Here is a 22,638-nt window from a genome sequence, read left to right on the forward strand (position 1 = left end):
TTATAGGGAGGAAAATAGGACAGAGAAGCTTATACATAGGACAGGAGGAGTTCGAGACAAGTCAACGCTTCACATGACAAACCCAGGGAGAAATTGCAGCAAACACAACAGGGCACTGTATTTTTGGGAAGAAATACCAAGACAATTTTCCATCATCTTGAGAGAGGATTCTGATGGCTCCTGGATCCCCATGTTCCCCAAGAGCTACCTCTGACCCTTCCAGGAATTTGACTTCAGCTGCTCACTCTTTTCTGGAGTCCAGGTTTACAGAGTTCATGGGGCTCATGAAACATGACAGATAAACAACACATGTTCTGGATTTGTCCTTCCAGGTCTCTGCATGTTAGTATGAGCCACAGGTACACCTAACCTCAGCAGACCTTGGGTTCTCCTCTCTGGCCTCAGCAGAGTGATGCCTGCTGAGAGTGAATTCGCTTTCAGGAGTTCTTACATCTGCTGAATTTCCGAATCCCTGGATTCGTTCTGCCTACAGTGCTGATCTCATGATCAGCTTGACCTTTGCAGCTGTGGGCAGGGGGACACACTGGTTGGACAGCCCAGTTTGGATATAGAAGTGGGTGTGGGAGCACTGACTTGTCAGTGTTTTCTGTGTCAGTTCTTTCCAGGCCTCTAATAACATTAGTAATATCTGAGGCTCTGATGTGGTTAAACTGCTGCCTGTTAAGATGGGACAGAGATAATGTGTAATGGCAATATTTTTGTCTGTATTTAAGAATCCTTCTCCTTAAGATCTTGCTAATGAAAGGACTTGAAGCTTAATTTTCCTCTTGGGTTGAACACTAGCCCTTGACTTCACTGGGATCACCTAACTTAGCAACTCATACATAACAGTCTGAAAAATACACAGGGCTCCTTCACCTGTGATGCTTTTAACAGATTATATTCAGCCCTAGGGATTGCTTAAAAAACATTTAATAAAAGCCTTCAGCAAGACAGTATTTAGTGTCATTATGCCCTAAAATGAACTTTAAATGTACACTTTCTGAAGCAAGGACTTGTACTCCTCTATTATAAACCATATGTGTGATTGTTGGGACTTGCCTGTGAAGTAATTGGAGTAATGTGCAGTAGGGCTTAAAAACCAAGCTGGTTGTAGGCTTTGTGTTTTAAAAGTGAACTAAGTCAAATTCTGTATTGAGAAATGGTGTTTACCACTTGCTTTTCATCTGTTTTCACCTTAGAGAACTTACTCAGATGTGTTCTCTTAAGCTTCATGCCAATGACAGCAGTGCAGACATTTGAATGAAACTGAGAAATGAGAAGCTACAGCATTTACTCTCTGCATTTTTTAATGCTGTCAGAGCTCTGTTTCTCTGACATGACAAATTCTGCAGGGAAGAAATAACCCCAGCATCACCAAGTGAAAAATGAGCAAAAGCTTTTCTGCTGAAACCACATCTGTGTGTTTGACATGAGGCTTTTTAATTTCTCTGTCATTCAGAAAAAAATGCTCTACTTCTGAGTGTAGAATCTGAACACAGTTGTCAGTATTGGCATCTTAATAATGTTTATCTACCCTGCTAGAAAGTAAGCACCTCATTTGACAGCTGCAAGGGTTTATTAGCTGGGTAGGTGCTTGCACATTACTGGAAGTCATTTCCTTGTACCAGATTGTGCTTCTCATCCCATGCAGTAATAAGCAAGAACATCTTTGTGGAAGCAAAGTGTGAAACCCCCCTGTAAGATCAGATTCACATCTGCTGCAGCAAGAAATTCATCCTGCAGATGAGCTGCTGCTGCTAGAAACTTGACTCAGCTGGTCAGTAAAAAGCTGTTTAGAGTGAGCACAGCAACTCTTGGACAAGACAGATGCTGCCTGGATGCTTTTTAATGCTGCTGCACCATTAAGGAGCCTTCTCACCTGTTCATGGTGGTCTTCACATTGCACTGACTGTTGTGCTTTGAAGTGTGGTTTAGACCCTTCAAATAGGAATTTATGAAATTCATAGTAGATTCCAAGGCATGGGAGGAAGAAATAGTGCTGACTTTTCTTTTCTGTACAAGGCTTATCTCAAAGGAAATGAAAACCTGTGGTTGCCAATCTGTGCATTGATTTGCAAAATACCTACAAAGCAGAGGGCTTCTCCTGTAGCTAACTGCTCCCAGCTGCTCTTTCACATTCCAAATTTTATGAGTATTTTTACTGGCAACAGGAAATATTTTTAAGTCTTTGCAGGAGAAAGCATCCATTTAGTTTACATAAATTGTTTTATTTATCTCTTAGGATTATTCTGAAAGAGGGATTTTTGCATATGCTCCCAAACCAAACACTTGTGATTACAGTTATGGAGCTTAAAGTAACTGCTTTCCAAGCTGTTTTATTGGGCCTGTCTAAATCAGATTGGGTTTCAAAATTGCCTTTGCTATGGTAGCTGGTTTTCCTAGAAAGAAATGCTGAAGACATTTCATATTCTTTCTGTTCTCATTAAGGATCCTGACTGTAGTCCAGCAGGGAAAGAAGCCCTTATTAATAAATCACTGTCATAAAAATGCAACAAAACAGATCCCAAATGCACATTGCTTATTTCAGCAGAAGTTACTCTCTTCTATTAAAATCCAGATTTATTTGCTACCTGTGGTGCCCTCCTTTAGGTGTGTTCAAGCTTTTCCTCACCTAATTACATGCATTGGTGGTTGATCTGCAAGCAAACATTGCCTCTATGACCCATAGTTTGGAGACAAAATGTCTTACTTCAGTTTCCTAGACTCTCTCTAAGGTTCAGTTCTACTCATTTATTTAATTGTATTTTATCAGTTATATATTAGGGTGGAGTCATCTTTGTTAGAATAGAATAGAATTAGAATAGAATAAACCAGGTTGGAAGAGACCTTTGAGATCATTGTGTCCACCCTATCATCCAGCACCACCTAATCAACTAAACCATGCAACCAAGCACCCTATCAAGTCTCCTCCTGAACACCTCCACTGATGGTGACTCCACCATCTCCCTGGGCAGCCCATTCCAATGGGCAATCACTCTCTCTGTGTAAAACTTCCTCCTCACCTCCAGCCTAAACCTCCCCTGGTGCAGCCTGAGACTGTGTCCTCTTGTTCTGGTCCTGGTTGCCTGGGAGAAGAGTGTTTATCTGCTTTCTGCTTTTCCTCTTATTTCCTCTGTTTTCTTTGCACCAGTAGAAGATTTCCCATGCTTGGGCTGACACCAGTATCTTCCACACTCTTGTCTCAAGGTCAGGTGTACCCTCCTCTTGAAGTAAGGTGGATTTCTGTAGAAGTTCAGCTCTTGCTTCTTGGTGGAGATGTGCTCTTCTGGGGTGAAGGGTGGGTTCCAGTAGGGATTTAAACATCAAACCAAAGATTTGTTTGGAAGAATGCTCTGATAGTGGGTTTTTTGTTTAGTTTGGGGGTTTTGTTTGTTTGTTTTTCTTCCCAAGCCTGTGTTATTAGGAGTGAAAGGCTTGCTGTTGCACAACCAGGAACTTCTGAAAAGCTTTTCAACCCTACTGTCTGAGATTCCACTTAATTTTTCTGCTCTCCTCCAATTCCCAGAGCAGGTGTCTCAGACCTGGTGAATTTTGAACTTTCCTTATTGGCAAATTTATCCTACACGTTGTTCCCATCTGCATGATGACCTTTATCTTTCCAGAGCTCTGTCAGATTAACATTTCTCCAGCACTGTTTGTATTATCTATTTTTTTTCCTTTTAGCTCCTGGTACACAGCAGAGTTGTCTAACCTCCCTTCACTGCCAGAGTTTCCCTATTGAGACAGGGAGTTAAAAATAAATGCATTCATTTGCTTATAGGCTTTGGCTTAAGATACTATAAACAGAAAAATTATTCTAAGATCAAATGTGTTTGGGCCGTTCAGAGTACAGCACATGAAGGAAAGACCTATTTTAAGGCAGAAGAATGCACAGCGTAGCCATTTTCCTTGATTGCTTTTCTTTCCTGGCTATTGCTAGAATGACTCATCCTGCTACTCACCGTGGGAGTGTTAATTGCCACATGGTAAGAGAAGTGCCATCTCCTTAAGGTGAATCTGAGAGAGGGGGGCTGCCAAGTGCAGAGTACTAGCCGCTTGTGTAGAGAACCTGCCGGCTAGAAAAGATGGTCACTTGCAGGGTGTGTGCAAAAATTGGGCTCCGTCTTGGGAAGGGTGTTCTGGTGTTTGTTTATACTTCAGACTCCTTATCTATTTGATTATTAAAGATTATTTATTCATAGAATGGTTTAGGTTAGAAATTACCTTAAAGATCATCCACTTCCAACCCCCCTGCCATGGAGGGGAACATGCAGGGACAACTTCCACTAGCCCAAGTTGCTCAAAGCCTCATCCAACCTGGCTTTGAACACCTCCAGGGAGGGGGCAGGTAGCTCAGAATATCTCATTCTCTGATCCTGTATTATATTTGGGTCCTTATTCATTATATTCATATCTATACTTAAAAGGTGTTAATGGGGAGCACAGAGGCATTTTCAACCTTTGTTTGGCCCAGTCTCGTGGGTACATCATGATACAGTCTTCAATTACACATGCCCATAGTAGTTTTTCCACCAGCTCCTGCTTCACTTGATGCAGAAATAGCTGACACCCATTTAATGAGCAGCTGCTCGATAGCTTGTTTCTGTCCCGTTGTTCGATTCGTGGCCCTAGGCCTTATTTACATTGTGTTGTTCAATGCCCCCTTTGAAGGTGGAATTATGATTCCCTTGGGGACTCATCTATAGTGCTCATCAAAGTAATATCCGGAGTGTTGAAAAGAAATGAATTAATTTTCATTGCACTTCTCTTCAGTGAAGAGACTGGATTGTTCTTATTTAACAGATGAGATGGTGAAAGGGAGGTAAGCGAGCTTCCAAAGTTTCGACTGGAGCCTTAGTTCAGGAAAACAGGGATGCTGGTTTTTCAGAATATGTGTATTCCATCTTGTTGATCCCAATTATAAATTGCCCTCTGGATTTGATTATACCTGAGAGTTTTTAAACCTTTGAAGAGAAGATCATAAGCTCTCTGACAAGCAGCCAGAAAACAAGAAACTTCCCTGTGAACAGCTCATTTGGCAGCACCTGTCTGGCACTAGGTGTGCTGTCAGGGACAGATGTAAGCAGTGTGGCTGCTGTTATCTGGGGTGAAGTTCAGGCTGGTCGCTTCCCAGCTACAGCTACTACAGTGCCCTACACCATGTCTTCCAATCTTTCTATAAACATCTGCAGATAAAGGTAACAGACACCCTCACTGTGTATTCCTTGTGGATCCCTTGGCGAAGCCTGGCTGAGCTAGGTGGTTCTAGATCTGTGCTGATGCAGGTAGACTGCATAATGCATCAACACAGGTAGAATGAAGGTTACAGGAGTGCCATTGCTACTGACTTTTCCTCGCTTGTGGAACAGCAGGCAACCACCTGCTCCTTCTTAGTAATAGCAGTGGAAGCTTCATGCTTCATGTGAAGCACTACACAATTTGTCTAGAGAGTTTCAAAACATCTGTTTGATTGCAGATTGGTTTGTTTGTATCCTCAGTTTCGAGGACAGTAGGCTTAGGAAGCACTGTCTCTTCTGTCCATTGCCCCTTTTTCAACCTCCTGTTGTAATTTCTCTGCTCCTCCTGTGCCACTGGTGTCATTCCTAGGTTTAGTCCTGGTTCCATCCCCCTGGTGTGGGCAACCCTGATACCCTCTGCACTTTTTGATCCAAAGCATGTGGATGCCTAATCTTCAAGAGCTGAACTCTTTCAGACAAGCATTTCAAGTTCATGTTGAGACAACCTTAAATCCAAGAGGTGGAGGTTTGATCAGAGTATTTTACAAGGAGGTGCAAACAGTCCCTAGCAAGAGAAGGTTGTATATGACAGTCATAGCTACCAGCTACACCTGTAATAATTTTGAGCCTAGAGGTTCGAGTACCTGGCAAGAAAAGAAGATTGTTCTGTATTTTGTTGCAGGAAATAGGACACATTTCTCTTGCAGTTTGTGCATGTTTAATCACACAAGGCTCTGTATTTTATAGAGCCCATAGCATAAGCATCCTAATTTTTCTTCATACTCTGACTGATTTCACACTTCACTTCTGGTTATCTTTGCGTTGCCAGATGAACACAACCCCCTCCAACCTTTACTCCAAAACAAAAGGTAAATTAACAATTACCCAAAGAATATCAGTTCAAGGCATAAAACCAGAAAGCTTCTAGCTAGCAAGTGTCCATGGCAAGTGTCTGGTTACTATGGCAATCGCCATGGAGCATGTGACCTGCATGATAATTTCAAGGTACCTCAGAGCCCTTTCTCTTGCATAAGTTTGATGTCTTCCAAACAGAGATGTTACATGAGGTCACAAACCCTCAACTGCAGCCACCAGATGGATGGATATAATGCAAACAATCAATTTGCAGCTCCCACTGGGCAGAAAATGCTGCATTCAGTTCATAGATTTTAATTTGTTTGATCTAAAGCACACTGCAAGTGAAGGGAGGAATTTCTTCTTCCCAGTCTAACATGGTTTACGTCTGCATTTTGGCAGTCAGTTTACCTGTGAATCTTTGCTGTGTCCAGGTTTTGTGCAGCACTTCACAGCAATCAAAACTGGACTGATAATTCTAATGCAGATAATGCTAGGAATATGCAATGATCCCAGCAAATAGATGATGTTCATCCTGAAGGACAAAGTAACTTGGAATGATGCTTTTGTAGAGGATAGCAATTGAGCCTAGTCATTAAATATGCATTTTAAACACACATACAAGTTGTTGACCGTATCAAACATGCTGTGAAATTTCCACACTTTGAAAGAAGAACCTTTTCATTATACATGTTTTCAGTGTTACTGTGTGTCATCAACTATGGTATACTTGACTGATGATGAGGGTACCACACCTTGTTCCTTTACACCAAGGACACACAGGGATCATCTTTGATTCATAGAATGGTATGGGTTGGAAGGGACCTTAAAGATCATCTTGTTCCAACAGCTTCCACTAGACCAGGTTGCACAAGGCCCTGTCCAACCCGGTCTTGAACATATCCAGGGAGGGGGCATCCACAGTCTCCCTGGGCAACTTCTTTCAGTGTCTCACCACCCTCACTGTAAAGAATTTCTTCCTAATCTCCGGTTTAAATCTCCCCTCTTCCAGCTCAAAGCCATAGCTCCTCATCCTGTCACAACAAACCCTTGTAAAAAGTCCCTCCCCATCTGTTCACTAGTCCCCAGCTCTCCCGTAGTACTGGAAGGCTGAGATTGCTACCAACACTGATACTCCTCTGGGGAAATGAGACACCCAAGTATATTTGCCACAGAAATATTTAGTGTCTTTCTGTTGTGTGGAAGCCAGTAACAGAAAGGCTTTGTGCTGGGCCAGGCTTAGGAGGCTCAAGAAGAAAGCGAAGGAGAGTGCTGGAAAAGGGCTCAGTCCCTTCTGCTGTCCATGGCCACGGTGCTGAACTCGAAAGTGGGATTGAAGTGGAGCTGGGAGCTGTTACTTATTTTATTTGCTTTTGTTAAAAGAGTGAAAGCACACATCAGATGTATGTATTGGAAGATGGCTTTGTATTCCTTGGCTGTCCCTCTGTCCTGAGGAGATTCATTAGCAGGGCAATCCATAGTATGCAACATAAACCCAGATGAAAGAAAGGTCACTTTGTTGTATGTTTTAGATGACACCTCTGGAGCACTCCAGTATTAAACACAACATAGCAGGTTGTTTCTAATGGAGAACTATGGCACTTGGTTGGAGGATTGTGCTTATGAGGAGATTTCTGTCAGAATTAGTAGAAACAAACACACACCTCTTGAGTCACTGTTTTCTTTTGTACCTGTCCAGCAGTGGTCACTGATGAGTGGTTCAACCCTTGCTCTTCCACTGTAGTTCTTTTTCCATGCTGACAACTGGAAGATACGCTGGGGGAAATGAAATCAAATTGACATGAATTGAGCAGTTAGATCTTTTTGTTGTTCCACCACCACTGTCTCTGCTGAGAAGCACAGAGAATTGAAGATGCTGCTTAAAGATAATCGTTGTATTAGTGGGAGATATTTTTGTGTTTAAGTAGTATTAGTTGGCAAGGCTGGGTGAGGTCAACAATGAAACTCTCCTTGTTTTTATCAGGGCCAGGATTTTGCTCCAATTTTACATGAAGTAAACTGCAGGGGTGAAAATAAATGTGTCTGTCACATTGAAAAGGACTAATGTCATTATCTGCTGAGTGGGGTAGAAATATGTTCCTTGGTCTCTTTGGTTGTGGGGTTTTTTTGTTGTTTGGTTTGTTTTGTTTCCCCCCTTCCTTTCTTTCTTTCTTTTTCCTCACACCTTTGTTTCTCTGCTACTGGCTCTGTGCTGTATTCACTGAGGAAGGGAACAAATAGGGAAGGGTTATATAACAGCATGTAAAAAATGCTCATTTCTCTGATATGTGTTACTTAACTTCATTTAATCATCACAAAAATAATTTGTTCAGACTTTATGGTGTAATTAAATTGATGCATACTTTAACTCTTTCCCATTGCAGCATGGTTTAATGGTTTCAGTAGTGAACGTAGCCAGCTTTGTCACCCACCCTGATTCCCTCTATTGTTCTTCCCTTATCAGGGTGGGACAGATGGAAGCTGAGGGTTCAGCTCAAGGTAACCAGCTGAAACTCCTGTAGTGGCAAGTCAATAAAATCCCAGATGATCATCTCTGGTGTTCTGCTGACTAGATACAGAGCACTTACTGCAGCACATGAGACTGAGAGGGGTGTTTTTTGTGTGTATAATGCTGAACAAAGGAGCCACTGACAGCAGATAGGTTGCCACCGTTTTGACAATGACAATGTATGCAATTACTCAGCTGGAACATTGGAGCATTTTAGCGCCTTTAACAACTCCTAAAAGCAATGCACTCCCCAAACAGCTGCAGAATCAAGACTCTGTGTTCATAGTGTCACAGAAGAGTTAAGGTGTGGAGGGGTCTCCGGAGATCCTCTAGTCCAACCCCCATCTCGGATCGGGGTCAGATGGGGCAGGTAGCTCAGGGCTGTGAACAGTCAATTTTTGAGTACTTCTAAGGACTGAGGATTCGTAGCCTATGCCTTTACATTTTAAAAGTTGTCCTCTTTATGTTTAAAAGGAATTTCTTGTGTTTCAGTTTGTGCTTATTGTCTTTTGACCTGCCACTGGGCACCACTGAGAAGAGCACATCTCAGGCTTCTTCAGTCTCTCCCATCAGCTGTTTGTACACATTGCTAAGATCCCCCTGAGCCTTCAGTTTCCAAAATGCAGAAGGTGGAAGTGTTCTGACTTGCTGACCACGATTTTAAAATGACTACTATGTTTTTTGAAGTTTAGCTAGCACTGGTGCAGAATATGAGGGAAGGTCAAGGTGTAGGGAGAAGTTCAGGTTTAACCATAAGTTTCTCAAGTTTGTTTTTCTGTAATGCTGGGACTTTAAACATCTTCAACTTAATTGATCTGCTGCTGTTGAATTCAGTGGGAATAAAGCTGGCCTTGTAGGATTAAATTTTTTAATTGTGGAAGTAACCAGGAATGATGCTGTGAGGAATGACTCTTGGAAAGAGAGATGACTTTCTATAAGGAAAGCATGACTTCAGTGGTTGAAAAAGGGATGCCCTTGACTGCCTGGCACTGTAGATGTGCCTGAGCTACTTCCAAGCCCAACAACTTCCACAGCAGCAGTGATCCAACTGCAGCTCCACAGAGCTCAGTGCAGACTTGCATCATCTGCCAGCAGTTGTAAAGAGGACATTCTTCTGCAGCTTTGGTTTACATGCCTACAGGGATGCATTTGGGAGTGAGGGTCCTAGGTCTGGAACATGCCCAAAGCTCAGTAAGGAACCTTCCAGCTGACTGCACTTATCAAATTAAAGGCATTCAGTTAATCCTGCCATTACTGCTAATGTGCCACAAGAAGCTTCTGGCAATGCTTTTGAGGAGACTGGCCAGCATTTTGTTGAACAATTTTCAGAGAGCTGCTTCTCACTTCTGGTATGTTATCTCTTTACAGCTCCATAAAGCAAATATAAGCCAAGGTGGAATCCCCTTCATCAGGGTGGTGTGAAGGGAGGTAATTGTGTGTTTCTAACCTGAAAGGTTGTTCACTAGAGTGTGATTCACATGTTGGGTGGATTAAGGCACTTCAGCTAAGCACCTGAGCTTAGACATAATGCATATGGACCTTGAAACTATATAACTGACAGGATATATCTGTGGGAAGTTTCCACACACTGATCTACCTGAGCATCTAAAGCCTGGGATCTGGGGACCTGAGCTAAGAGCAGTTGAGGATAATGAGGTGGTTTACCTTGGGTAAATTTGTGCATGTGAGTTTGTGCTGTTTTTGTAGCTCCCATCAATAAGTACTTGTCCCTGCAGGCTTCTCCTGTGTTTAGTTTGTGGGTGCTGTCACCACAAAGTTGCTGCCATACTGATCTCTCTGTGGTGTAGCTTTCTAGCTAACCACAGCCTAATTCACTCAATATTTTTACCCTGGTGTGGACCTATATGAGGATGGAGTACAAATAACTAGAAGACTTACATAATGAAATTGAAAGTCCTCTTCTTTCTTGCTTTTTCCTCACACCTTACAGCCTGCACTTAGCACAGCTGCCTCCCAGGGGCACTGGCCTTTTGCTGCTTGTGGTGACTCCCCGTGACTTCTTCCCTTCACAAGGCATCAAGCCTTCAATCATACAAGCCTCTCAGGAAAATCTGCTCCTTTTCCTAGCTGTCATGGAATTCTCCTGCAATCCTGTTTCCTTAGTCTTTCCTGGCTTGGTGACCAAAATAAAGGTAGTATTAAAAATGCAGTAGTGAGTCCCATTTCTTCTAAGGACAGAGGGAGAAGGGATGGGTTTAGCTAAGAGTGAGACACTGTGCTCCTTATCCCATCTACATCACTGCATCAAGTTTTCAGACCTTTCATGTGTGATTTAAGTGTTCTTTATATTTACAGTCAGAAATGGCAGGGTTTTGTTGTTTCTTTCAAAATTAAAACAACAACATGATTCTAAGAAGAAAACACAGAACACATCATGGCCACAGACTTCAACAATCTGCCTGAATCCAATGATCACTTCTTAGGAGGAACAAATATCAGACAGACTGCAAAGGTGGAGTTTTGTATGAAAAAAAGGGCTGGGGAGAAGGATGAATTTGTGCACAATTAGACTAAAATGTGCAAGGGGATGTGTGACCTCCTTTAAGAACAACATTTGTGTGCAGATTGTGCTGCTTGTTTGTAGATGAAAAGAATAACCACTTGGTTACAGCTTTCACAACTGATTTCCATGACTGTCTGACGCTGATAACAAATGACTGCTGTACATCTTCCCCAAAATACTTGCTCTGACTGTGACTGCAGCTCTAATTATGGCATAACAGATGCAGTGTTGTATAGCACCCGCCTCCTTCAGGGTTTGGAGCTCCCTTTTACTTTTACATGAGTTATTTCTCTTACTAGTGTAGCGTTTACTACTGCTAGCAGTAACAAAGAAGTCGCCCTTAAAGTAAAGCATGAGGATGTTCAGTTTGTTACACTGCTGACATTGTTTGTGCTGCAGATGTTCATTGTGTCAGCAGCCAGCGATTGTGGGAGAGCCTATTCATGCCTCGCTGGGTCCTTTCCACTTTCCCCATCCTCTCCTCTGCTGAGTAAGCAGTTGAAGTGACTTTTTTTCTTTTGTTCCCCAGCCTTTGCTGCTGTTTGAGAAGGAGGGCAAGTTTCTTGGCTGTTTTGTTCAAGTGTAAGTGGAACAGGGTTGTGTTTTTTTTCCTTCCAGTTCTGCAGAAGAACACATTTGCAATTCTCACATGCATTTACATGTGAATATTGCAGTGTTGTTCTTTCAAAACAGGGAGGAGGTGATTTATTTTAGTAGTACAAACTATTGCCTTATGCTGTGCCAATCATGTTGCCATTGTCTGTTTTAATACTGACAGTGAATCATCTCTGAGATGTTACTGTTGAGGCCCAATGCCTTGCTCACATGTATGTAGGTTTTGAGAAGGGTGTGTGAGCAGAACCTTGGGCTGCAGGGACGTGGGATACCCAGGAAGCACCAACTCTCTGACTACAGCCAGGCAGGGAGAAGCACTGGTGACTTCTCAGCAGCTGAGGAAGGAGGGCACAACCCTTTCTTGGTGGAAAGGCTTTCTGTTCTGAGCCTCCTCATTTCTTAGTTCCTCTCTTAAAATAAAGCAAATAAGCCTCTGCTCAACAAGTGTACCAGGCCATGGAAAGGCCAACCTCGATAACTCATCTGTCTGGCAAACGAAACAGAAGTGAACAGCATGCATTTTTCAGTGAGACCTTCACCTTCCAGAGCTTGTTTTGAATGGGAAGAGAAAAACTTGTCCAATACTGGCACAGGCTGCCTAGTGCAGTGGTGGAGTCCCCATCATTTAAAAGCCCTGTAGAGGTGGTACTGAGGCACATGTTTTAGTGGTGACCTGGCAGTGCTTGGTTAATGGCTGGACTTTATCATCTTAAAGGTCCCTTCCACCCTAAATGATTCTATGCTGGAGGTGCTTAAAAGAAGCAGAGAAGTGGTGCTGAGGGACGTGATTTAGCACCAGAACTGGTAGAGGATAGTTGGTCTCGATGATTTTAAAGGTCTTTTCCAACCCAAGCGATTCTGTGATTCTATGACTCTGTCTCTGCAGCAGGGGCTGGATGGTCGTTGATGGTCCTTTCCTCCCCAGACCGTTCCGTGACCCTAAGGACATTTCTCCTCTGGAGTATTCTCCCTTCTCGGGGTGCATTCGTGGAACAGAGCTCCGCCACCGCCCCTCGCCTTGCCCAGCGTCCCCGGGGCTCCGCCGGCCCCCGCCCCGCCGCCGCTGCTGCTGCTGCTGCTGTCACGGCAACGGCACCGGCGCTGCGCCCGCCCCCGGCGGGTCCCACCCTCGGCAGGGGCTGGGCAGCTGGAGCCTTGCATGGCACGGCTCGGCGCCGGCAGAACCGTTCGCTAGGATGAACGAGGAGGCAGCCCAGAAGAGCGACAGCGGCGAGAAGTGCAACGGCGGCAGCCAGCGGAGGAAGCGACCCAAGAAGGTGGACCCGGGGCGGCGGCGGGGCGGGCTCGGAACCGGCTCCCAGCATTTGCTCTCCTTGCTCTGGGCGGTAGAACCAAGGGCAGGTAGCGCAGGATAGCCGGGAGGAGACCGGGGCGTGGGGGGACGGGGGACGATGACAGTGGGAGCGCGGTGCAGCAGTTGACACGAAACGAAGGGGTGCGGCGAGTGTTGGTGGTGGCCAGTGGTGGCTTGCTGGTGCTCCTCAGGCGAGGGGCTTCTCCCTGCTCAGCTGTGTTGTGGTGTCTGAAATGACTGGGCAGACAGAGGGTTGCTTCTGTCTGGGTTTTGCTTTGGTGGTTTTGTTCGGTTGAAGTTGGTGTCATGAGGCAGAGGATGCCTCTTGGCGCGGGTTTCCCAGTGCTCGCTGTAAGGAAGACAGTTTGGTTTGACTGAAGAGATCAAACCTGCACATGATGGGAGTGATTTGTGTGCTTCTGTCCCTGGTCCTTCAGGCAACACTGATGCTGGTTGATAAACCTTAAGCTGACTTTCCCAGAGACGTTGCTCAGACTGGGTTACGAAGAACCAAAGGGAGGTGAGCTGCCGGCTTTTGTACCATCTGTGGCAATTCGGTGATGCTAATGAGAAATAATTGGGTATAAATGTGAATTGCCCAGCCACACCCTGTTTCCAGGGCACCCTGTGTGTCCTCTCTTTCAGACGTGGTTGATTTGCATTGCATAGCATGCCCCCTGCTTGAGGTAATTCCTTTTTAATGGCTTTAATTGCAGGCAACTATTTATTTGTGTTTGGGTTTTCTCTCTCTTTAGGAGGAAAGATGTCGGTGCTTCTGCATAATTATGCCACAAATTGGTTTATGGTTATTCCTTCCCCTCCCCTTCTTTAAGGTGCACAGCACGAGATATTACACTGAAATGTGTGGGACTGCTTACAGGGTGAGGAAGAAATTAATCCATACAAAATATATTCACTGATGGATTCTGCAGCCCCTCCTTTTGCATAGGATTTGCATTTTAACCAATGTTGCACGTGAGCAAGACACATTGCTACAAATGGCAATACTATAGAGAGAGCTGCAGGGAGACACCTCAGGGACTTCTGCAGGGCTTTTACCTGGTGAAGAAAAGCTGTTTTGCAATAGGTGGCACTTAGGTCTTGTTTTATCACTGAGAAGATTCTGTACCTATAACCAGAAGGGCATGAGATAATCCAGTCCAAGCAAGAAAATGAACAAAAACATCCTCACCCCACCCCACTGTGCTTGGAACATTGCCTGGATCTCCACACAGTGGGGGAATTTATATAGCACACTGGCCTTATATTTAAGCACAACCGAGCAGCAGAGGGACTATCTGCTTTGACTTACCTCTGAATTTAGAAGGTGTGTTTGTGTGGGTGTGTAAATCCATCTGAGGAAGCAAAAATCAAATGATCAAGTGCATAGCCAGTTCATTTGGCTCTCAGATAACCTGAGAAGACCATTGTACTGGGAGAGAGGTTTGGAAGAGCTGAGGAATCAATGTGGGTGCTCCCCTCTCTTCACCTTTATCCATATATGTGTGGTTTCTGCTTTTAGTGTTGTTTTCTAAGTCAAGTGGTCCAGAGCCTTTCAAGGTTGAGACACAATTATAAGCCACTGCTGCCAGATGAATGCTTAGAAAGCGTCTCTTGTGTCTCCGCATCCAGGCTTCCAACCACTGATGCACCTGCATTATTCACTAACATCATGTTTGAGTACCTTTTTAAAGTTGTCTTTTACAACTAGACAATATCCATCAGGTATTTTCCATCGACAAGTGTAAACCAAACCCCTCTGATTTGCTCTGTTTGGGTGCAGTAGATGTTGGTGCCTCAGCTATTGGATGAGCTGTCCTCAAGATTTACCCATGGCGACTTCATGAGGAAATGCAGCTCCAGGCTTTAATAGTACTTTGGAAATTCTAAGAATATTGTTCTTGAAACCTAGAAGCAAGTTATTTATTTTTTATATATATATGTGTGTATGTATATGTGTGTGTGTGTGTATACATATATGTTCTGGTTTGGTATTTTAATGAGAGACACCTTGCAACAGCCCAAAGTACTGGAATTCTCGATTGCATTCCTCTGTGTTTTGGTGAGGTAGGCACAATTTCCCTTGGGAACAGAGACGAAAGTGCCACGTGCCAGGGCTCCAAGATCCAAAGTAACGTAGCCTGTTTTCAGGTCCTGAACTACTTTTGCTGAAGGGAGCTGCATTGCGCCATCCAACATGCCCTCTATCTGTTCCATGGAAGTTGATCCCTTTTGTGTGGATAATTAAATATTAATTGAGCCAGATGAGTTTGATCTATGTATTGGGAGAGACAGAGAGAAACGTGTCTCAGGTCCAAGATTCGGCTGGGTCTCCTATATTCCAGCAGTGTGTCCTAGCTAGGAAGCCATGGAGGGGTTTCTCTATTTCATCGATATCCCAGGGGTTTTATGCACACACACTTCACAATGAAAACAATTTAGTGATATCTTGATACAGGATGGGGAAAACTGAAATGGAGGAAATGACTGTTCACCCCAAACCAGCTGGAATCCTTGTGGTGATGTTTGTGGCTTTAAGCATTCCAGACAAGTGGAACTAAGTCACTGGGCTGCCTTAATAGGTTTGAGAATCCAGTGGGTAGGGTTGTGTCCAGTTTTCCAGCTATCACCCCCACATGATAACTGGGATATGGTGAAATTTGTGGTCCTGGGGAAAGAAGTCATGCTGATTTTCTGGATGTGCTCTGCTGAAGGCAGATGTGAACAAAACAAATTCATTTTGTTGCTGGTGTAACTGTATGGAAACCCAGCAGGAGCAGCACCTGGTGTACATTGGTCCTGTACTCCTATATCTCTATGCTCCTATGTATGAAATGCTAACAGCACTGATGGCAAAGGGTTTTCCAGAAATCACAGGTTCTTACTCCACTGATCATAAAGCGCAGACTGTTGATGGATCAATGTGGAAATGATCTGGTTTAGCTTGCTGCAGAGTTCCAGTTTTGTCATTTGCTCATTCTTTAAAGAAATTAAAGTTTGGAGTCAGGCTTGTACCACGAAAGACTTGGAGGTTGTTGTAATGCTGATTTAAAGGAAGATAAATGAGGCCTCTTTCTCTAGCCTAAGCATCATTCCTGTTTTAAATGAGTCTATGGAAAAAATGGAGTTGGATGTGTTAGGTGAGATTCTTCCAGTGGAAGCTGTACACTTGTTAATGGAACCTTTACAGTGTTCAAGCTAATGCTTTTAATTAATTGTGATTACTTAAGACTATTAATTCCATGCATCAGGTAATTGAGACCCACTTTGGAATACAAGCACAATATTGGTCACCTGCGCTCAAGAACGAGAACCCAAATGCACACACAGCGTGCAGAGAGAGCCTGTTGAAGACCAAAACCAGAAGAGCTTGGCTTTTGTGTGTTAAAGCAAAAGACTGAGGGGAGAAGGAAATGAGGCTCTTCAGCAGCCTTCTAATAGGTTCAGTCAGGTAAAGGGCCCAGTGAAACTTGATTAATTATGAATGAGATGTAATTTCCTAACATGTTCCAACAGAAGGAGGTGTGTGTGTGTCCCCCCGCCCCCCAGCCTGTGTTAATGATAGTGCTGTAATATTACACAGCAGCTTAATCAATGTGAAATGTGACTGTGAAAGTCACTGAGAATGCTTGTTTACTTGGGTAGTTCACTCTTCCAGCTACCATATGTAGTGGAAAAATGAATGCCATTAGAAGAAAAATTTGACCTGGTATCCATCTCTGCCTCAGATCAGTATGGGGCCTTGTATGACAGCGGTTCCAATCTGCCGCGTGGTGTTCCCTCTAAATGGCCTTCATTTCACCCTGGCAGAGTCCCACTTAGCCTGCTCCAGTTGCTGCTGTTTCCCTTGCTATCCCATCATTACTGGTGACAGACAAATAGCTGCACTGTGTGGTGATGCAACTGAGATGAAATCAAGACTGTCTCCTAAGAGAGATCATGTCCTCTTGCTTTAGAGGAAAGCAGGTTTGCCTTCAGAGGATACACAGCGAATTGAACAGGCAGGAGGAGCTAATGAGGAACCCCACAGTTTTTTCTTTCTTTCAGGACTAGGATGTCTAAAAGGCTTTATCACAGGAGACCTTATTGCTGTCTACAACTACCTAAAGGGAGGTTGTAGCCAGGTGGAGTTTGGTCTTGTCCCCAGGCAACCACCGACAGAACAAGAGGACACAATCTCAAGCTGCACCAGGGGAGGTTTAGGCTGGATGTTAGGAAGAAGTTCTTCACAGAGATTGGCCATTGGAATGGGCTGCCCAGGGAGGTGGTGGAGTCACCATCACTGGAGGCATTTAGGAAGAGCCTGGATGAGGCACTTGGTGCCATGGTTTAGTTGATCAGATAGTGTTGGGTGATGGGTTGGATTTGATGATCTCAAAGGCATTTTCCAACCTGGTCTGGTCTGGTCTATTCTATTCCAAAAGTAGTTGTTATAAGTTAAGCCAACTCATTGGTCTTTGACATAGTTAACTTTAGTAGTAACACAGGTTCTGTAGGTCTGGAAGATTTTATTCTTCTAGAACTGGTCCAGCTTAAAGAAAACTGGACCGGCCTTGCTTTCAGATGAGTTAATGAAAGTAAACAGACAGAGGAAAGATGATAGAATTTGCTCAGGAAAGAAGAGAATAGGTGGAGGAAAAGGCAAACTCATTCTTAAGTCATGGAGGTAAGAGATAAGTTCATAAAGAGAGTTTTAAGGCTCAGAGATATTCCAAATGTCTGCCCTGCATTTCAGCGTGGTTTGTACTGTCGTAAGTCTGATGCAACTCCACTGATATTCTTGCGTTATTGAGATCAGGTTCTGCTTGTTCCCTTCGCTGTCTCTTCCTATCACAAGGCATCCAGCACTTTTTGTGCCAGGTATGAAGCTGACATCATAGCTGCAAAGGCTTTGATGTGTTTTTATTGCTCTTCTCTCCTTCCTTGCCTTTCTTCTCTTGCTTTAGTTGTGTAGTGGTAATGGAATGAAAATGCTGCATGTTTATCCCACTGTGAGATAAACCCCCGTGCCCTGTTGTCACTGGCTGCCACAGAGCAGCCATCGTTTGGAGGATTTAATCAGCACACCCCTTGTGCTTCTCTCACAGCAGCCCCGTGGTGGTTGGCACTCTGGAGAAAGCGTTTCCATGTACTTATAGCAATGAGGCAGGGGAAATAATGACAGGCAATGTAGCTGAACATCTGGACTACAGCATTTGGTGTTGTCCTTGTGAGTGTTGTTCTAGCGTTGTAAAGTGTGTAAGACACCACACAGCTCAGCCTGGCTTTTCTAGGTCTTTATGCCCTAGCGTAACAGGATCCACCTAAAGCATTATTGTGCTCTGTTGTGTTGATGGCCTAAGTGATGAACAAGTCTTAGAATTGACACAACTGCTTAGGAGGTTGTTACATGGGAATCTACAAAGGGTTGGGGTTATTTTAGGGTATTAGCAGGTTTGTGCAAGTGCTACATTTCACAGATTAAATCCTGAGAAGATAACAAGGAGGAAATAATCTGGATGAGAGTGGTGAGTTTTGTACAGCACCACGTGATGTGTTGAGCCTGCACCCGCCTGCCAGGCATTCTGGGCTCCTGATTTATCATTCACAGTCCTTGCTCATTTTCACCAGTGTTTGGCAAACATCAACTGAGTCAGAGCAGCACATCCCTTTTTCCCCAGCCAGCTTCCCTTTCTCCCTGCAGGATGCCTGGGGCTGTCAAGTATCGCACACATTGTATCGCACCGCACCATCTTGCAGCCCTGTCATGCGTTCTTGGAGGCCTTTGGTGACAAGGGCTGAGCTGGGCTTTCAGGCAGCAGCTTTAAGCTGCCTGTCCCAGCTCTCTGGGGACACTGGGGTCCATGCTGGAGGCAACCATGTGTTCTCTCTCTGCCTTCCCTCCTGCTGGGGATGCTTCAGTGTGTGCATGATGGAAGAGCATCTGGGAGAAGTGTTTTAATGAGTCAAGTCAGGGAGAAGGCCAGATGCTTGTGAATATACCCATAGTGAGCACTCTGTTTGGTCTTCTGCAGATTAATTTTGGTTTATGTTTTTAAGTCTTACCCTCTGAGCCAGTGCTGGGCTGTTGCTCTCTTTGGGCAGTCTCCATTCAGCAAGATGTGCACACAAAGCATTCCCTGTTCAGCTCCTGGGGTGTGTCACGGCCCCTTGTGTTCTTTGACTCACTTACCTGTCTGTCCCTATCTGAGGTGCCATGTTTTGTGCAGCTCTGTGTCCCTGTCTCCACTGGCCTGGCTGTGTTGATGCTTTGAGATGGCATTTCTGGCTAGGAAAGTTTCTCCACTCTGCAAATTGGGACTGACATATGCAGCACGTAGATAGATATTTAGGCTAGACAGTGGGGGCCCTGGAGCTCTAAAGAGCAAGGAACAGAGGGAAGCCAAGAAAATAATAAGATGGCTGGGGGCTCTACATCCTCAATTATCTGCAGGAATTAATTATTTCAAAATCTTTCCTTGCTGATTAAGTGGGTTGCTTTTGTCTTGGTGACAGAAATTGCTGAGCTGAAAGTCTGAACTTACTGTTGTGATTCTTGCACGGTGTAGGAATAATTCAGTGTTTCCACATTTCATTTGCAGTAGAAATATGCTGTGGCCCCACAGAAATTTAGCATGGCTCCAGTCATTTTGCATTTTCTTGATTTCATTGTGCTCAGGCACCCAGCACAGGAGGACACAAAAATTAGGTCGAAACAGGCCAGTGTTAAATACATGTAATTAATTTTCAAATTGATCTTACAGGCCTTGCAAGTCAAATGTGTGGGCATTGATTAGTCTTCTCCAAACCATCTGGAACTAAAAATTGCTCCTTGAGCACACAGCAGTTCAGGGAGTAAAGGTAGATGCCTATCCATATGGCCAGCCTGATCTAGTGTGGGGTGTCCCTGCCCATGGCAGGGCAGTTGGAACTAGATGATCCTTGTGGTGGTCCCTTCCAACCCTGAATGATACTATGATGTTCCCTCAGCCTGCCTGTGACTGCTTCCAGCTGGCCTGCAGTTGGCTGGCATGCAGGTAAACAATTTGTAACCTACTTCTGTTTTCTCCTGCCTTAGTTCACACACAGGCAGAAATTCAGTCCATGAATGAGGTGCTCTCTGGAGAAGGGGATTGGCTCCTAAGGAAATGGTGGAGTAAATGTCAGCAATTGCAGCTTGAACTGATTTTCTAGGTTAAACAGCAGAAAGGTTTCTGCCAAGGGCAAAGAATTTCAGGAGTGATTGGTTGCTTTTATTTGTTTCATCCATTCTGGGATAGCATGTGTTTATGTTCTGGTGTAGTACTGCATCTGAGCAAGCAGAGTGTGTGGATTTAAACTGGCACCAGCAACACGCAGATCCCTCCAGCAATTTAGTTTTATGATCAATTAAATCTCTAATTGTTCCTCTGTCTTTATAAAGCAGCATTTGAACTATCTGTTGATGTTGTTGAGGCAGTGAAGAACACTGGTGGTAGTTCTGAAAAACCTAAATGAAAGTGTGCCCTGATGGTGTTTAGAAGCAATTTATACCCTTCTATACAAGATGATTCTGAACCATGTTTGCTTTTAAATGGTTCCAGTTCCCTGTGCCTCAAAGACTATGCTAGTCCATCTTTTTTGAGCATTTGAAGTGTTTAATGCATCTGGCAGATCTCAGTATCAGAGAGCAGATGTCAATGTATAAATGTCAAGAAACAGCAGCAGTTATTCATCTCACAAACCATTAGGAACCTTGCCTGACTGTCCTGGTAGGCACATTGCTGTGATCCGATCCAGAAATGAGTGAATGGGCACAAACATCAGGAGAAGCAGGCTCTGGGCTGGGCATGCACACGTTTGGGTGTGTGTCCTCATGCCTTATCAGCCTGTTTGTGCCTGTTTGTTTCTGTGCATGGCAACTGAGCACAGTGGGCCACAGTCTCTGCTGGGTGCTGGCGGGGGCTCTGCCAGCTCTCATCAGCTGAGGATCTGCTCTCACTGCTGTGTGTACCTATGCAACAGAGCAGTGGTGAAGATCAGAAAACAGCAGCACTGGAACAGGCACAGATTTTCCAATCATTCTCTGAATCATGCTCATTAGCTTTGACACACTGAAGAAAGGCGCTTTATGAGCTGGCATTTCCATTTGTGCTGTAACTGCTTTACTCACGCCGAGGGCAGAGCCATGACTGCGCCATTCAGACAAACAAGGGAAGGAGAGTGATGGGAAATGCCTGCTATGCCCTGGCAAAAGGTCACTGTCCTGCCCAAGACTGGCTGCCCTGCTTGAGGACCGTGGCCTCTCATCGGCCACTGGAGCTGCCGATACCAGGTCTAAAGGTCACAGTCCTGTCAGACTGGCTGCTCTGGCTGAGGATCATGGAGCCACTGGAGCTGCTGGTACCAGATGGTTTTGTGTGAAATCAAATGAAATGGATTAAATGCAGGGTTATGTATTTCCTTTGGTGTGCTTTAGAGCTGGGGAGGAAAGGTGAGTGTATCCTCCCCCTCTACCCTGTGTTTCCCCTGTAAAAGACAAGCACAGCTTTTGTTCTTGAACTTAATTTTACTTGACTGTTTTGAACGGCGCAGAAAGTGCTTTCCAAGGAAGGCCTGGTGCTAGCAGAGCTTGTGGCAGTGTTTGGAAGCTGTGTGTGGGGGCTTATGGTTAATGATATTTGAGGCTGTGTGTTTGTACACGCCTCTCTCCCCCCTGCTTGTCAGCATAACTGCTTTTTTCACAGCAACATCACCAACAGAAGCAGCAGGCGATGGCTTTCAGTTGTGAAAGAGCTGCCAGGGGCTCATTACTCACTAATGTATACTTCAAGATGCACAACTGCGCCTTTGCAGCACAAGCTTGGGAGTGTGGCCTGTTTGAAACAGAGCTGACAGCAATTAAGGGAGTGATACACAACAAGCCTTTCCCAGAAATCATTGTTATCAACTAGCTACCACCTCTGAACAGTCTGGCTCATTTTGATACAGATTAATGAATGGTATCCTGAGTGTTTTAGTGAATGGGCAAAACCACCCTGCTGGAAATCTCTTCTGCACAACATAGCTTCATCCAAATGGAAAGCAGGTACAGTTAATTGGAAACACAATCACCTGGTAAATACAATTAAACAAAGTCACCTTCTTTTAATTGGTGTCATTGGAGTGACAAAGATAGGGTTGCAAACCAGTGGAGTGTGAGGTTGAGGCAGTGAGGCTTTGTGTGTCAGGTGTGATGCTGGAGACCAGAGTCAGTGGATTATTCAAGTCAGTAAAGTGACATTTGGATTGGAACCTTTGTTCCTATCTGTTCTCTTGGGAGCATTCTCCTTGGTGTCAAGTGGCAGGACTAGAGAAATGGTTTCAAGCTGTGCCATGGGAGGTTCAGGCTGGATATTAGGACATGTTTCTTCACAGAGAGGGTTCTCAAATAGTGGAAGGGTCTGCCCAGGGCAGTCAGTGGTGGAGTCACTGTCCTGGAGGTGTTGAAGCAGCTTGTGGACCTTGTGTTTAGGGATGTGGTTTGGTGTTGACCCTTCAGTGCCGGGCTGAGGGATGGAGTGGATGGTCTTTGAGGTCTCTTCCAACTGTGTGTTTTTTGTGATTCTGTGATTAACATGAT

At 44.4% G+C, this 22,638-nt stretch overlaps 1 protein-coding gene across 16 annotated transcripts in view; it reads left to right on the forward strand.

Moving 5' to 3' along the window:
• Positions 1 to 22,638, forward strand: part of ANK2 (ankyrin 2) — a 296,641-nt gene that overhangs the window by 82,932 nt on the left and 191,071 nt on the right. For 4 of the 16 annotated variants that reach the window (XM_068153840.1, XM_068153846.1, XM_068153852.1 and 1 more), the window contains exon 1: positions 12,904 to 13,020. The exons of 3 other annotated variants lie outside the window; for them this stretch is intronic. In XM_068153840.1, the coding sequence (XP_068009941.1) occupies positions 12,940 to 13,020 (81 nt within the window). In that variant the 5' untranslated portion in view covers positions 12,904 to 12,939. Of the gene's footprint in view, positions 1 to 12,903; positions 13,021 to 22,638 lie in introns of those variants that run through there. 9 more of the 16 variants (XM_068153880.1, XM_068153881.1, XM_068153882.1 and 6 more) reach the window with 5 other exon arrangements.

This window comes from Melanerpes formicivorus, unplaced genomic scaffold (assembly GCF_026170545.1).
Source record: "Melanerpes formicivorus ecotype bairdi unplaced genomic scaffold, bMelFor1.0.p_v2 SCAF_27, whole genome shotgun sequence".
NCBI classification, from domain to species: Eukaryota; Metazoa; Chordata; class Aves; order Piciformes; family Picidae; genus Melanerpes; species Melanerpes formicivorus.